At 49.2% G+C, this 12,275-nt stretch overlaps 1 protein-coding gene across 2 annotated transcripts in view; it reads right to left on the minus strand.

The window, feature by feature from the left end:
- Positions 1–12,275, minus strand: part of GAB2 (GRB2 associated binding protein 2) — a 109,344-nt gene that overhangs the window by 37,379 nt on the left and 59,690 nt on the right. For both annotated transcript variants that reach the window (XM_065833254.2, XM_071817321.1), the window contains exon 2: positions 7,714–8,014. In XM_065833254.2, the coding sequence (XP_065689326.2) occupies positions 7,714–8,014 (301 nt within the window). The remainder of the gene's footprint in view (positions 1–7,713; positions 8,015–12,275) is intronic.

The following is a 12,275-nucleotide window of genomic DNA, read 5'->3' on the forward strand; positions in this document are numbered from 1 at the left end:
GGCAGGATGACTAAGGGATGAACTAATGAGGTTCTTAGGGACACGGTTTAGAGGTTGACTTGACATTGGTTAATGGTTGGACTCGATGATCTTGAGGGTCTTTTCCAATTAAAACAATTCTATGATTCTATAACTGGGACTCAGACAAGGAGATGTTCGCCTGTATCTGAAGTTCAACCATGAGCCTGGTAGAAAGTGAAATGGGTTTGCCGGGTCTCCCCATTCATTCCAGTGAGGTTGGGTCAAGCCTGGGGCTGAGACGTGACATCCACATTTGTCCACAAAGAGTGAATTTGCAGCCACGGCTGTTTCCCTTGTTAAGAGAACTCAGCACATCATAGAGAAGGATGGGTGAGACTGATACAAATGCCCTCAAGATGTGCAACCAGTGGATCTAGATGTGACTTGTAGTATTTTAAAAGAAGGAGCTCCATACCACTGAGTGCAGAAAGTATCGATAGGAACGCTGAGGAAAAGGCTACATCTATATGGATGGTAGGAGGTTGGGTGAGAGGAAAGGGCTCAAGGCTCAAGGACTCCACATTGCTGTCCCAGTGCAGGCCACCTCCAAGTCCCAAATGGGGCAGGGGTCATTAGATCTTTGGGTAGGTGAACGAGACATGGGAACGGGGATACATGGTGAGAACTCAACCAGAGCTGCCCCATCCACCCTGTGGATCAAGCTCAACTCAACTGTAACCTTGCTCATCACTTGTCTTAGAGCGTTGTGCTGTCTTCCAAGGGACAGATTGGCCTCCAAGTGAGCTGATATCTAACTACAACCCATACCAAAACATAAAGATAAAGGCAAGACCAACTGACTCGCATGGGCAGAAGCTGAAAAGTCAAGTCCTGGCCCAGCTTGAGGGCACAAGGCTCTACAAGGAGCTGCCTACTCGACTGCCCTTAGGTGGCAGTGCTGCCTGCAGATCCCAAAACACAGTGCTTTGTCACCTGGGTGCTTTCAAGGGTACGAGGACACCCCCACATCTCCCTCCATGCCCTCATTTCTCAGTTCCCATTTCTCATCCTCCAGCACTGTGCAGGGCTTGCAGCTCATCCAGGGCATGAGCAGGGGAGGAAGGAGGCGTGTGCTAGACACAATAGCGAGGAAGTACCTGGCCTTGTGGTGATCATTAACGTTTCCCCTCTGCTTGGGTTCTGCCTGGCCACCAGAGATGTGGCAGCGGGAAGGTGGGCGTTGCCCTGGGGTCATCATCTTGCCTGGGGACCCCGGTGCCCCGCTTCTGCATGCAGGGATGGTGAACACTGGTGGTTTGGAGGAGGTGGATGGTATATGGCATGGAAACATGTTTTTACTCTGGTTTTGCTACCTGCAGCCTCTTCACTGAGCTTCTGGGCAGCTCTTGTCCTCCAAACAAGTCATCCAGCCCACCTCAAGCTCCCGTTGCTCAGCAATCACCTGTGCAAACCCGGCTGCAAGGAACTGATGGGGCAAGAGACACTGCTGGTCTGATGTTGGGACCAACACATTTTTGGGGGAGAAGCGAGGAGGGAGCAAGAGCAGCCATATGGGCTCATAGTACAAGCCTGCAGGCAGCTTGTGGGAGCAGGCAGTAGGTTGGGGAGTAACTATATGGGACCCACATCCCAAGCAAGTCAAGTGGGTTCTGATGCAATAAATTTTCTCTCAAGGGCTGGAAGGGGATAATCAGTGAAATGTCTGAGGCAGCATCAAGTCGAAGAGACCCACAACAGAGATCACGCACGTGGGATGCAGGAGATCTCATTGATGTGAGCGGAAAGTCACTGGTGTCTGAGGGCTGATCCAGCAAACTCTGCTGGAGTGAGCATGGCTGAGTTGAAGGAGGAAGGGGAGACACTCAGCTCTCCATTAAACATTAATGCATGGCCCTGACTTGCATTCGGCAAGACAGTAAAAGCTTCAGGATTGCTGGGGATCGATCCCAACCACGATGCAAAACGCCAGTGCTGAGCCTTGGAGATGGACCAAGGAGTGAGACAGAGCCCGAGAAGTCAGAGAAATAAATAAAAGAAATAAAGTCCCAGATGAAAAGAAAAGGACGACATGCCTGGGTTGGGTGGGAGAGGCCACCGCTGGCAGACACAACCCATCAGGGCAGCAGCCCAGCACCATCCTTTTCCCACGACCCGCTCACCCTCTCCAAGCTCAGAGCAAGGATATTTATTCAGCAGCAAATATTGTCTTCTCTGCTTCCATGAGTGAGTTAAACTTCTAGCACAGGACCATTAATGCAGCGTGTGAATAAGCTCTTAAACTCCCCCGGGTGTCTACTCAGCACCCACAAATCCAAGCCCTTGAGAGAGCCCGTACCCCATGGAGGAGGTGGAAGAAGAGCCACAGGGATATGCCAGGGGTAGCACAGAAAATTGGAATGGAGTTAATAAAGATATTGACCTGTCCTCTCCTGTGCATGGGATGCCTGCAAGGACACACATACTGCAAGGATGCACGATAGTTCACAGAGAATCACAGAATGTCGGGGATTGGAAGGGACCTGGAAAGCTCATCCAGTGCAATCCCCCCATGGAGCAGGAACACCCAGCTGAGGTTCCACAGGAAGGTGTCCAGGCGGGTTTGAATGTCTGCAGAGAAGGAGACTCCACAACCTCCCTGGGCAGCCTGGGCCAGGCTCTGACACCCTCACCATGAAGAAGTTTCTTCTCAAATTTAAGTGGAACCTCTTGTGTTCCAGTTTGTACCCGTTACCCCTTGTCCTATCATTGGTTGTCACCGAGAAGAGCCTGGCTCCATCCTCCTGACACTCACCCGTTCTATATCTGTAAACATGAATGAGGTCACCCCTCAGTCTCCTCTTCTCCAGCTCCAGAGCCCCAGCTCCCTCAGCCTTTCCTCACACAGGAGATGCTCCACTCCCTTCAGCATCTTTGTTGCCCTGCACTGGACTCTCTGCAGCAGTTCCCTGTCCTTCTGGAACTGAGGGGCCACAACTGGACACAATATTCCAGGGGTGGTCTCCCCAGCGCAGAGTAGAGGGGCAGGAGAACCTCTCTGACCTACTGACCACCCCCCTTCTAATCCACCCCAGGTACCATTGGCCTTCCTGGCCACAAGGGCCCAGTGCTGGCTCATGGTCATCCTGCTGTCCCCAGGACCCCCAGGTCCCTTTCCCCTACACTGCTCTCTAATAGGTCGTTCCCCAACTTATACTGAAGTTCATGAGAAATTAAATTATATGCTGCCATAGCTGCACTTCTGATTTGTGTCATGAATAAGACACAGTGAGGTTTTGGCTGAAGCATCAGCTCCAGAATGGGTTAATAGCACATGAAATATGTTTATTGGGATTGGATTTTTTTTTTTTTTAACTCCAGCAGACAAAGCATATGAGAAAATGCAGTTTACAGCTGAGCCCTGGCTGCCTGCCCACTAGGGCAGGGAAAATGCAGATGGTTTGAAATACCCACGTGGCTCTGTCGCTCCCGCAGCCGGTGGCTCAGGGTCCCTGGCAGGTCTCCCCTCTTCGTATTTGAGTCAGCTGAGGTGGCAACAGTGCAAATCACAGCGTAAAACCAGCATTGAGCCAGGAGCTTTCCTTGAGCATCGTCAGCTTCCTCGGATCCACCGAGGAGCCGGGACCCTGAGAGGCTCCGCTTGTTCAAAAGTAGTAATTAGCTCTCAAAGTAAATAGGTGTTAACAGAAACAAAGAGCTTCGCCACAGTCTGGGTAAACACTTTAGAGTCAATTTAATTTCCACTCTTCCGGCAGATGTAATCGTGCCGCTCTGCAATTATTTTCAGTTCGGGGCAGGGAGTGAAGCCACCACGGTGGCTTTGTGGAAAGGTTGCACTGGGGCGGCTGGTGGTACGTGCTACTTCACTGACATTTAGGTCCCTGAGGCTTCCTTTCAATAAACCAGATGTATAAGGCAGCCAGTGATCAGCTAAACCAGCAGCTAACTGCAGCATGATGTTAAACCACCCTAAACTCCAGCCTGTTTCTTAATCCTTAGACTCCCCCAGTCTAGACAGGACATGAAGGACTAATGAGAAAACCAAGCGACAGAAAATTTACAGTCTCCCATTGAGCTGCAAATGGAAAGAAGCATCAAAGTGTATAAATTTGTTTCACCTTTTAGATTTTTGCCTTTTGGAGTGCGGGCAGCACTTAAGCACGATCCCACACCAGTGCAGAGAGTTTGCATCACCGCGTGTGGCCGTTTTCAGGCTGCCCATTTGCTCACTAAATCATGCTAAAAAGCAATCAAAACCCCATCTTTTCCCTGCTATTGTGGGGAGCTTGTGAAATAGGCTTTTACCTAAATGGCCTAAAAAGCTAATGGGTTTCTCCTCCACCTCCACCTCCACCAGGTTAAAAACAAACTGGTGACCAGTGGCTGGGGCTCAGATGATGTGGGGTATCCCTTCAAGCAACAGGTAATTCAGCATGTGGTGGAGTAAACGTCTTTGCTGGTGATGTAGAGTTTCTCTGGCTGGGTCGCAAATATAGCCCAGCTGGGAAGGGCCTGGTTTTGGGGCTGGACCCAGCAAGGCTTTCAGGTCAGCATAAAGCAGTCATGCGTTCAGGAACAAGAACAACCAGGAAAGTGTGCACAGTGGCTTCCCTGGCAGTTTCTGATCTTGTTCTGCCACCCTGCCTGTCTGCCGGGAGAGGGAGTTTTAGTTAATTAATTGCTACAATTAGCTTGGAGCTGTTTCTGCCCATGATGGTTACCTTTTCCTCCTCTTTTTGGTGCATCCAGTTATTGATTCATACATGCTCCAAGGCAGAGGCTACAACAAGGCACAGAGGGGCTTGAGGATCACAGAATCACAGAATGTTAGGGATTGGAAGGGACCTCGAAACATCATCCAGTCCAATCCCCCCGCTGGAGCAGGAACACCCAGATGAGGATGAGGGGGTGAAGACTAAGAAAGAAATGTTACAAGGCCCAAAGCTCTATTTCTACTTAGGAACTGTCTTATTCTCATGCAAACTCCTCATCCTCTCCTGCCCATCAACACACAGCTTCACTGAGGTGATGAAGAGGGAGCGCAGCAGTTACAAATATTGCTATGACTGTTTTATTTCTCTTGTCAGGTGTCATAGAATCATAGAACAGTTTGGGTTGGAAAGGACCTTCAAAGCTCATCCAGTGCCACCCCTGCCATGAGCAGGGACATCTTCACCAGCTCAGGTTGCTCAGAGCCCCGTCCAGCCTGGCCTGGGATGTCTCCAGGGATGGTTCATCCACCACTTCTCTGCCCAACCTGGGCCAGGCTCTCACCACCCTCAGGGGCAACAATTTCTTCCTCATGTCTGACCTGAATCTCCCCTCCTTTAGTTTAAAACCATCACCCCTATCGCAACAGGTCCCGCTCAAAATTCTGTCATCTTCCTTACGAGTGATGGGTTTATCTGCACCAAGATGGACAAGACTCCCAACATCCATCATGCAACCTCTGCTAAACCCTGGGCTGTGGGTCCTTTAAACAAACATGATACACTTTGGGAAATTGATGATTTATTTGCCATTACTTAGCAGGGATGGTGAAAAAAAGGTGAGCACGGGGTCACCTCTTTGGTGAGCACCAAAGCGAAGCACCAACCCTGAATAATTCATGCTCCCTCTTTTCTGCAGCATCTGGACACATCTGCTGCATTTGCTTTTTCTCGCCTGACTCAGAAAATCAGGCTTTGGCAGCTGGGTACTGTTTCAAGGGGGTACTTTCCCTACAGCATTAACGAGCTGTGATTTTGTTACAAATAGGGATTTTTGTTCCTCTTTGGTGATGTCACTCGGTGATCCTGCAGGGAATAGCGCTCAGATCTCTGCAGCCTGACAAGCCCTATGTGCCCTTTGGGACAGATGTACTTGCAAGTGGGAGATTGTTTTTCCTTCTGCTGCCCAGATTTATATTTCACTGAAGTCCAGTATCGATCCCACTGCCACTGGGCTAAAAGCTCATTTTACTAAATGGGAAGAAAACAGTTTCCCCAGCTGAACGCACACAAAGTGGAAAATCCTGCAAGAAAACAGCTGTTAAAAGGGGGTTTGAGTGATTACGCTGAACCTCGAGGACTGCACTGCTGACATTGGAACGTGATGTAATTTATTTAGCCTGACCTTTCCCTGCGAGACCGTGCTGGCGGCGTTATCAAGGATCCTTTCTACCACTTGTACACCCATTGCCAAGGTGACGTCCTGTTTCGTGCGTCAGCGGGTGAAGATCGCGTTCGTGCTGCTGTGATGCTTTGTTTGCTGTCCTGCCTGACAAGCTCTTGGCAGGGTTTCAGCTCCCGCGGACCGCAGATGTACCACAAGGGACCAAAACGGATTCAATCTGGATGTTGTTATGGGGAGTTACGTGTAGACAAAGCATGGGACTGGGCTCCCCTGGATGAAACTGGACCATGGATGAGATAAAGCAAACATGTCTGTGGGTGTTAGCTGGTGTAATGAGACCAGCAGAGAACCACGGTGCTGCACCCCATGTTCTTCCCCATCCCAGCCCACCTTGGGAGCCCTCGTGGTGCTGGGGAGATGAAGGCACCTTGCTGATGCTCACTGCAGAGGTTTCCCAAAGTGCAGCTGGATTTGGACAGTGGAGCATGACTGGTGCAACAGGTCCTGTTGCTGCATAAAACCATATGGTGTTTTCTTCTCCCCTCCCAGTGCTTTCCCAGTGGATCCCAGAGGGAGATGTGGGTGTGGATGGGGAGGTTTCATCTGCCCTTCACAAGAGATCCTGTTGATGGTGGGGACAGCCACAGTGGGGAGGGACATAGAATGATGGAAACATAGAAGAGTTTGGGTTGGAAAGGACCTCCAAAGCTCACCCAATGCCACCCCTGCCATGAGCAGGGACATCTTCACCAGCTCAGGTTGCTCAGAGCCCCGTCCAGCCTGGCCTGGGATGTCTCCAGGGATGGTTCATCCACCACCTCTCTGGGCAACCTGGGCCAGGCTCTCACCACCCTCATTGTAAAAAATTTCTTCCTCATGTCTGGCCTGAATCTCCCCTCCTTTAGTTTAAAACCATCACCCCTTGTCCTATTGCAACAGGTCCTGCTCAAAAGTCTGTCCCCATATTTCTTATGAGCCCCTTCTCCAGCTGAACACCCCAGCTCTCTCAGCCTGTCCTCCCAGTAGAGCTGCTCCAGCCTCGTATCATTTCTGGGGCTCCTCTGCCCCTCTCCAGCAGGTCCATGTGTGTCCTGTGCTGAGGACCCAGAGCTGGACCAGCATTGCAGGGGGGTCTCACCAGAGCGGAGCACAGGGGCAGAATCCCCTCCTTCCACCTGTTGGCCATGCTGCTTTTGATGCACCATGGTCCTAGTAAAGCTTTACCCCTATTGCATCAAGGGACTGAAACTTCTGAATGAGGGGGCTTTTCACTGCTGGTTCACACAACTTTCAAAGTGACTTTGTTGATGGATAAAGACAAAGACTGCACCTAAGAGAATCCCCAGATCCCACTACCTTTTTATAAGAGATTCAAAAGTCTACATTTATCTGGGGAAAAATGACTTAGGTTGCTCAAAGGGGCAAATCCTGCTCTGCTTCAGATGTCAAAGGTAGGAAAACCTCATGAGGGTTTCCCACATTTTGATCCATTTCACACACCAGCCCTCCCAGCCTTGTGGCAGGTTGCACCTCCCCTCCCTGATCTGAATCTGAAAGAGGAGCTGGGCCTCATGAGGGGACAGGAGATGCTCTTGACCACGGGCACGGCTCCCACAGTACCTGTGTTCTCCTCGGACTGGTTGAAGCCACAGATCTGGCAGATGCTGCGAACCCATTTGTTCATGTCGTCCTCAGTCTCAGCCACCAGGTAGAAGGTCCTGTCACTGGTCTTGATGTCGAAGATGTAGCTGTCTTGCAGCTCCTTCTTGTTGAAGGTCAGGCCCGCATCCACTTGCTCACAGAAATTGAGGTTGATGACACGCAGAGGTTTCTTGGAGTGGTCATTTTTGTAGTACTCGAGGACGTCAGGGTCGCCACTCATTCGACCGCTGCGCAAGACAAACCAGCGTTTCTTCCATGCCTGAAACCAAGAAGAGAGAAAGTGTGAACCCCATCACTTGAGTCATGAAGGCCAAGAAACCACTGCCATGCACAGGGTGACACTGATGGACATAGAATCATAGAATCGTTTAGGCTGGACAAGACCTTTAAGATCACCAAGTCCAACCATTAACCCAGCACTGCCAAGTCCACCTCTAAACCATATCCCTAAATGCCACATCTCCACATCTTTTAAACCCCTCCAGGGATTGTGACTCAACCACTTCCCTGGGCAGCCTGTTCCAATGCCTGACAACCCTTTCTATGACAATTTTTTTCCTCATATCCAATCTAAACTTCCCCTGGTGGAACTTGAGGCCATTTCCTCTTGTCCTATCACTCGTTACCTGGGAGAAGAGATCAACACTCATCTATTAATCTACTAGTTGTAGATGCTCCAGGATGCTCTGAGATGCTGCTCAGGTCATCTCTGCAAGATATGCACAGACTCAGCTCAGCTTATACTGAACTTGAGTTCAGTACTCAAATCCCACCAGTTATCTGAGTGAACTAAATACTGAAATAGAATTCTAGCTTAAAATGACCTCAATAAGTTCACTTGAAGCTTATATCAATCTTAGTCCTACTCTACAGCCCAGTTACCCTCCCAGGACTTGAATACCCTTTGCTCCTTGATGTGAGATAACCTGCGGGTCAGCATCACCGGCAATCGCACTGCTGAAATACCTCCCAGCAGCTCAGAGGAGCTCAGGTGCTTTGGATACAGTGCGCTGGGTATCCTGCCCTTCAGAGAAACCCCCAAGAGCATCACAGCACGCATCAGCAGATACCAACCACGCCAATACCATCTCTGTTTAAATGCCGGGATAGAAAGGCTAATAAAACCTGCAGAGAACTGGTTTGATTTTTTAAATGTGAGGAATAATGCCAAGGAGACCCATGGAGAATCCAAGCTTCATTTGTTTTTCAGCATCTTCTGTTCCCTGGTACATAAGAAAGCCCTTAGCAAAGGAAAAGGTTATCACTGATTCTTTGAAGCGCCGCTGACAGCGGCCTCTGGCCAAACTACCTCAGGGAACAGACTCAGAGGGCTACAGGGTTTGAAACAAACTGGAAAAAATAAATGTCAGCCATCAGCCCTGGCACTGAGAGCTGTGGCCCCTCTGTTCTCCCCACCCCAAATGCAGTCGGAAGCCCAAAGGAAGGAAAACAGCCACAATGATAATGTGCTAAATGTTACAATTTACATGACACAGAGAATCGTGCAGGTGTAACTCCCCATTTCATGGGCTGGAGGGTTTTTTTGGGGAGTGGGCTCTGTATGAGCATCCTGTAGGAGGAACAGCCTCGAGCTGTTCCCCACTGCAGAACTACGCTGCCTTGCAATGGGCTCAGTTCCCCTAGCATATCATAGAATCACAGAGTCATAGAATCATAATTCGGGTTGGAAGGGACCTCCAAAGCTCACCCAGTCCCACCCCTGCCATGAGCAGGGACATCTTCACTCACATCAGTTTGCTCAGAGCCCCATCCAGCCTGGCCTGGGATGTCTCCAGGGATGGTTCATCCACCATCTCTCTGGACAACCTGGGCCAGGCTCTCACCATCCTCATGGTAAAAAATCTCTTCCTCATGTCTGGCCTGAATCTCCCCCCCTTTAGTTTAAAACCATCACCCCTTGTCTTATCACAACAGGACCCACTAGAAAGTCTGTCCCCATCTTTCTTATCAACCCCTTCTAAGTACTAAAAGATGGAAGGGGAGGACTATGTCTAAGCATAGCCCTTAATACACCTGAGTTTGTTATGGTTTGAGAGGCGCATGAACAATGTGGGCTGGATATGGCCCGTGTGGATGAGTGGGGTGATTCGGGGTATTGCTGGTGGTCCTGCCTCACCTGACGCAGACCTCAGTTTGCAGCAAAAGATGCCAAGGGAGGGATGTGATCCCCACTGCCCGGCCCCAGTTGTGGACATTAAGGGTCCATTTTTTTTTTAAAATCACCAGGTTTTGGGTTCGTGTGATTATGCGAGCTGGGTCATGAGGAAGCACATGACATTCTTAAGAAGGAAGAGCCAACATACACAAACATCTTTAGTAACCCAAGAGAGACAGCAAGAAGAGCAGTGTGCTCGGAGGTGACTACAGCTTTGCATGCTGGCAATTGGGCGTGTGCCACCTTGGACACCCATTTGTACCAGGATCCAACAATTTTGGAGAATGTGGTTGCTGAAATAAGGATAGGAAGCCTCTGTGGTATTTTCTCTGAATGATCCAATTTGCCCTGTATTTCTCAAAGGCTTCAAAATAGCTTTTGTCAGTGTCTTTGAGATTTGTAACTGAATTAGTTTTGCACTAATTCTCAAACTGGCTCCTGGTGCCAGGAAAGCAACTTTAGTGCAATCTTCCAAATGCAGTGGAGCAGTAAATTGCTTAGCAAGAGGATGTGCAAGGCTTGCAGATTTTGGTTTTATCTGGGAGATGCTCATTCACTTCTCATCAAAACTGCTGCTCCATCAGGGAGGGAAAGGAACAATTTCACCAGGCAGCAGCAGTAATTTGCTAGTCCACCCTCTCAAAATGGATCACCTAAAGTAGGGGGAAACAAACTTACGAACATTTTTTCTAGCTCTAGGTGGAAAATGTCCCATTAGGTCCTTCCTATTAATACCGAACTATTCATTTGTCACTCAGCAGGACTAAGACATGAGCACACATCAGTGAGGGGGTCTGAAAGCAGATCAAGTTGTGCAGTCGCATGAAGCACCACCCGAATTAAGAGACATCCAACAGCAGTTCTTGCTGCTTGGCTGGTTGCTTTTCAACCATTCAGAGTCAAGTCTTGCAGTATCCCTTCACAGCTGAGATTCTGCATTAAAAACCCACGAAGTACAGAAGCTAGACTCTAGAATTTAGAGCTTTCATGGCAAAAAATAGGAGGAAATGCTGCAAGCAAGACCAGCGATGCCACCACAGCTTCCCTTTTTAGAGTCAATGTGAGAGCCACAACTTCTCTAGTTCTCTTTAGTCTGTCTGGTAGCAATGGAAAGCCCCACACAGTCAATATTTGGCAGAGAAAACAGCATAACACAGGCAGTCTAGTGGTACTGGGTAAGTCCTAACATAAGCTGGTTGCAAAATAAGTGCTTTGGAGGGACAAAATTTCTTGGGAAGCTTCAGGAGCTGGAGTATCACTGGAGGGTGGGACCCTTGGACAGAGCAACAGTCCCACCAAATGCGGACAACCACCCTGTCCACCTCTGCCTGGTGCCCTCCTGATGACAAACAGTCACCTGTGTTTTTCTAAAACAGCTTCTAACCCAGAAAAACAGCTCATGGCAGCAGCTGCTGGAATGGCCTGCCCTGGACAAGTGGCTGCAAGCAGCACAGCTGGATGCATCTCCCACCGCACATCCTCACAGCAGGACCAGCCATTTCTGCCTCCTGAGATCAGCTTCTGGGCCAGAGAAATAAATGTTGGCCATTAGAACAGGATGGAAGGAAATACTAAAGAAATAGCCAGGAACCTTCTAATTCTTGTGGAGATTTTCCCTGTTTCTTTGAATTTTTGAGCACTAAGCTTAGCAAGTATATTTTTGTTCTTAACCATGGAGTTGTTATGTTTCCATTAGGGAAAGGGCTCAGCTTGTGTTTGCTGGCCGAGGGCTGTGCTTGGAGCATTTTGTGGGCTAATGGAGCTTGCTTCAACATATAGATAGAGGTGGCAGCATGTGGCTCAACCTCCTGGGACACCTATTTCCAAATCCAAAGCTATCAATACCATCCAAATCTTCCATGTTTAGTCTTCCCTAGAACATCACCTTCCTGCAAGAGGGTGATTTAAGGGTCCACCAACCACCAGCTGCAACAGCAGTGGGATGCATAGGATCTATATGTTCACAGTAATTGCACCCCATGCTGAATGAGATGATACAATACCATGTGAACCCTTACTATCTGCTGTCACATTTCCAAGACCTTATTCTCCTGTCGCAGGGCTATAATGGCCAACACACATCTCCTCCGCTTGAATTTTTCTCCTCTCCTCATTTTTGTGTCTTCCTGGCTCCTGCTGTGAGCTCACTCCTGCCAAAACACCATGTCCCACCACCACATGGTGTGAGCCAATGGCTGTGTTTCTTTAAGAGCTTTATGATGTAGAGAGGCAAACAGCTTAACATCCATAAAACGGTGCCTTTATAGCCCAGACTTCCAGCTGTGTGGTCCTCTGCCTGCTTCAAGTTGCTTCGGAGTTAAATTACAGCTGTTAAAGGCCCTTA

This window comes from Patagioenas fasciata, chromosome 1, assembly GCF_037038585.1.
Source record: "Patagioenas fasciata isolate bPatFas1 chromosome 1, bPatFas1.hap1, whole genome shotgun sequence".
NCBI lineage: Eukaryota > Metazoa > Chordata > Aves > Columbiformes > Columbidae > Patagioenas > Patagioenas fasciata.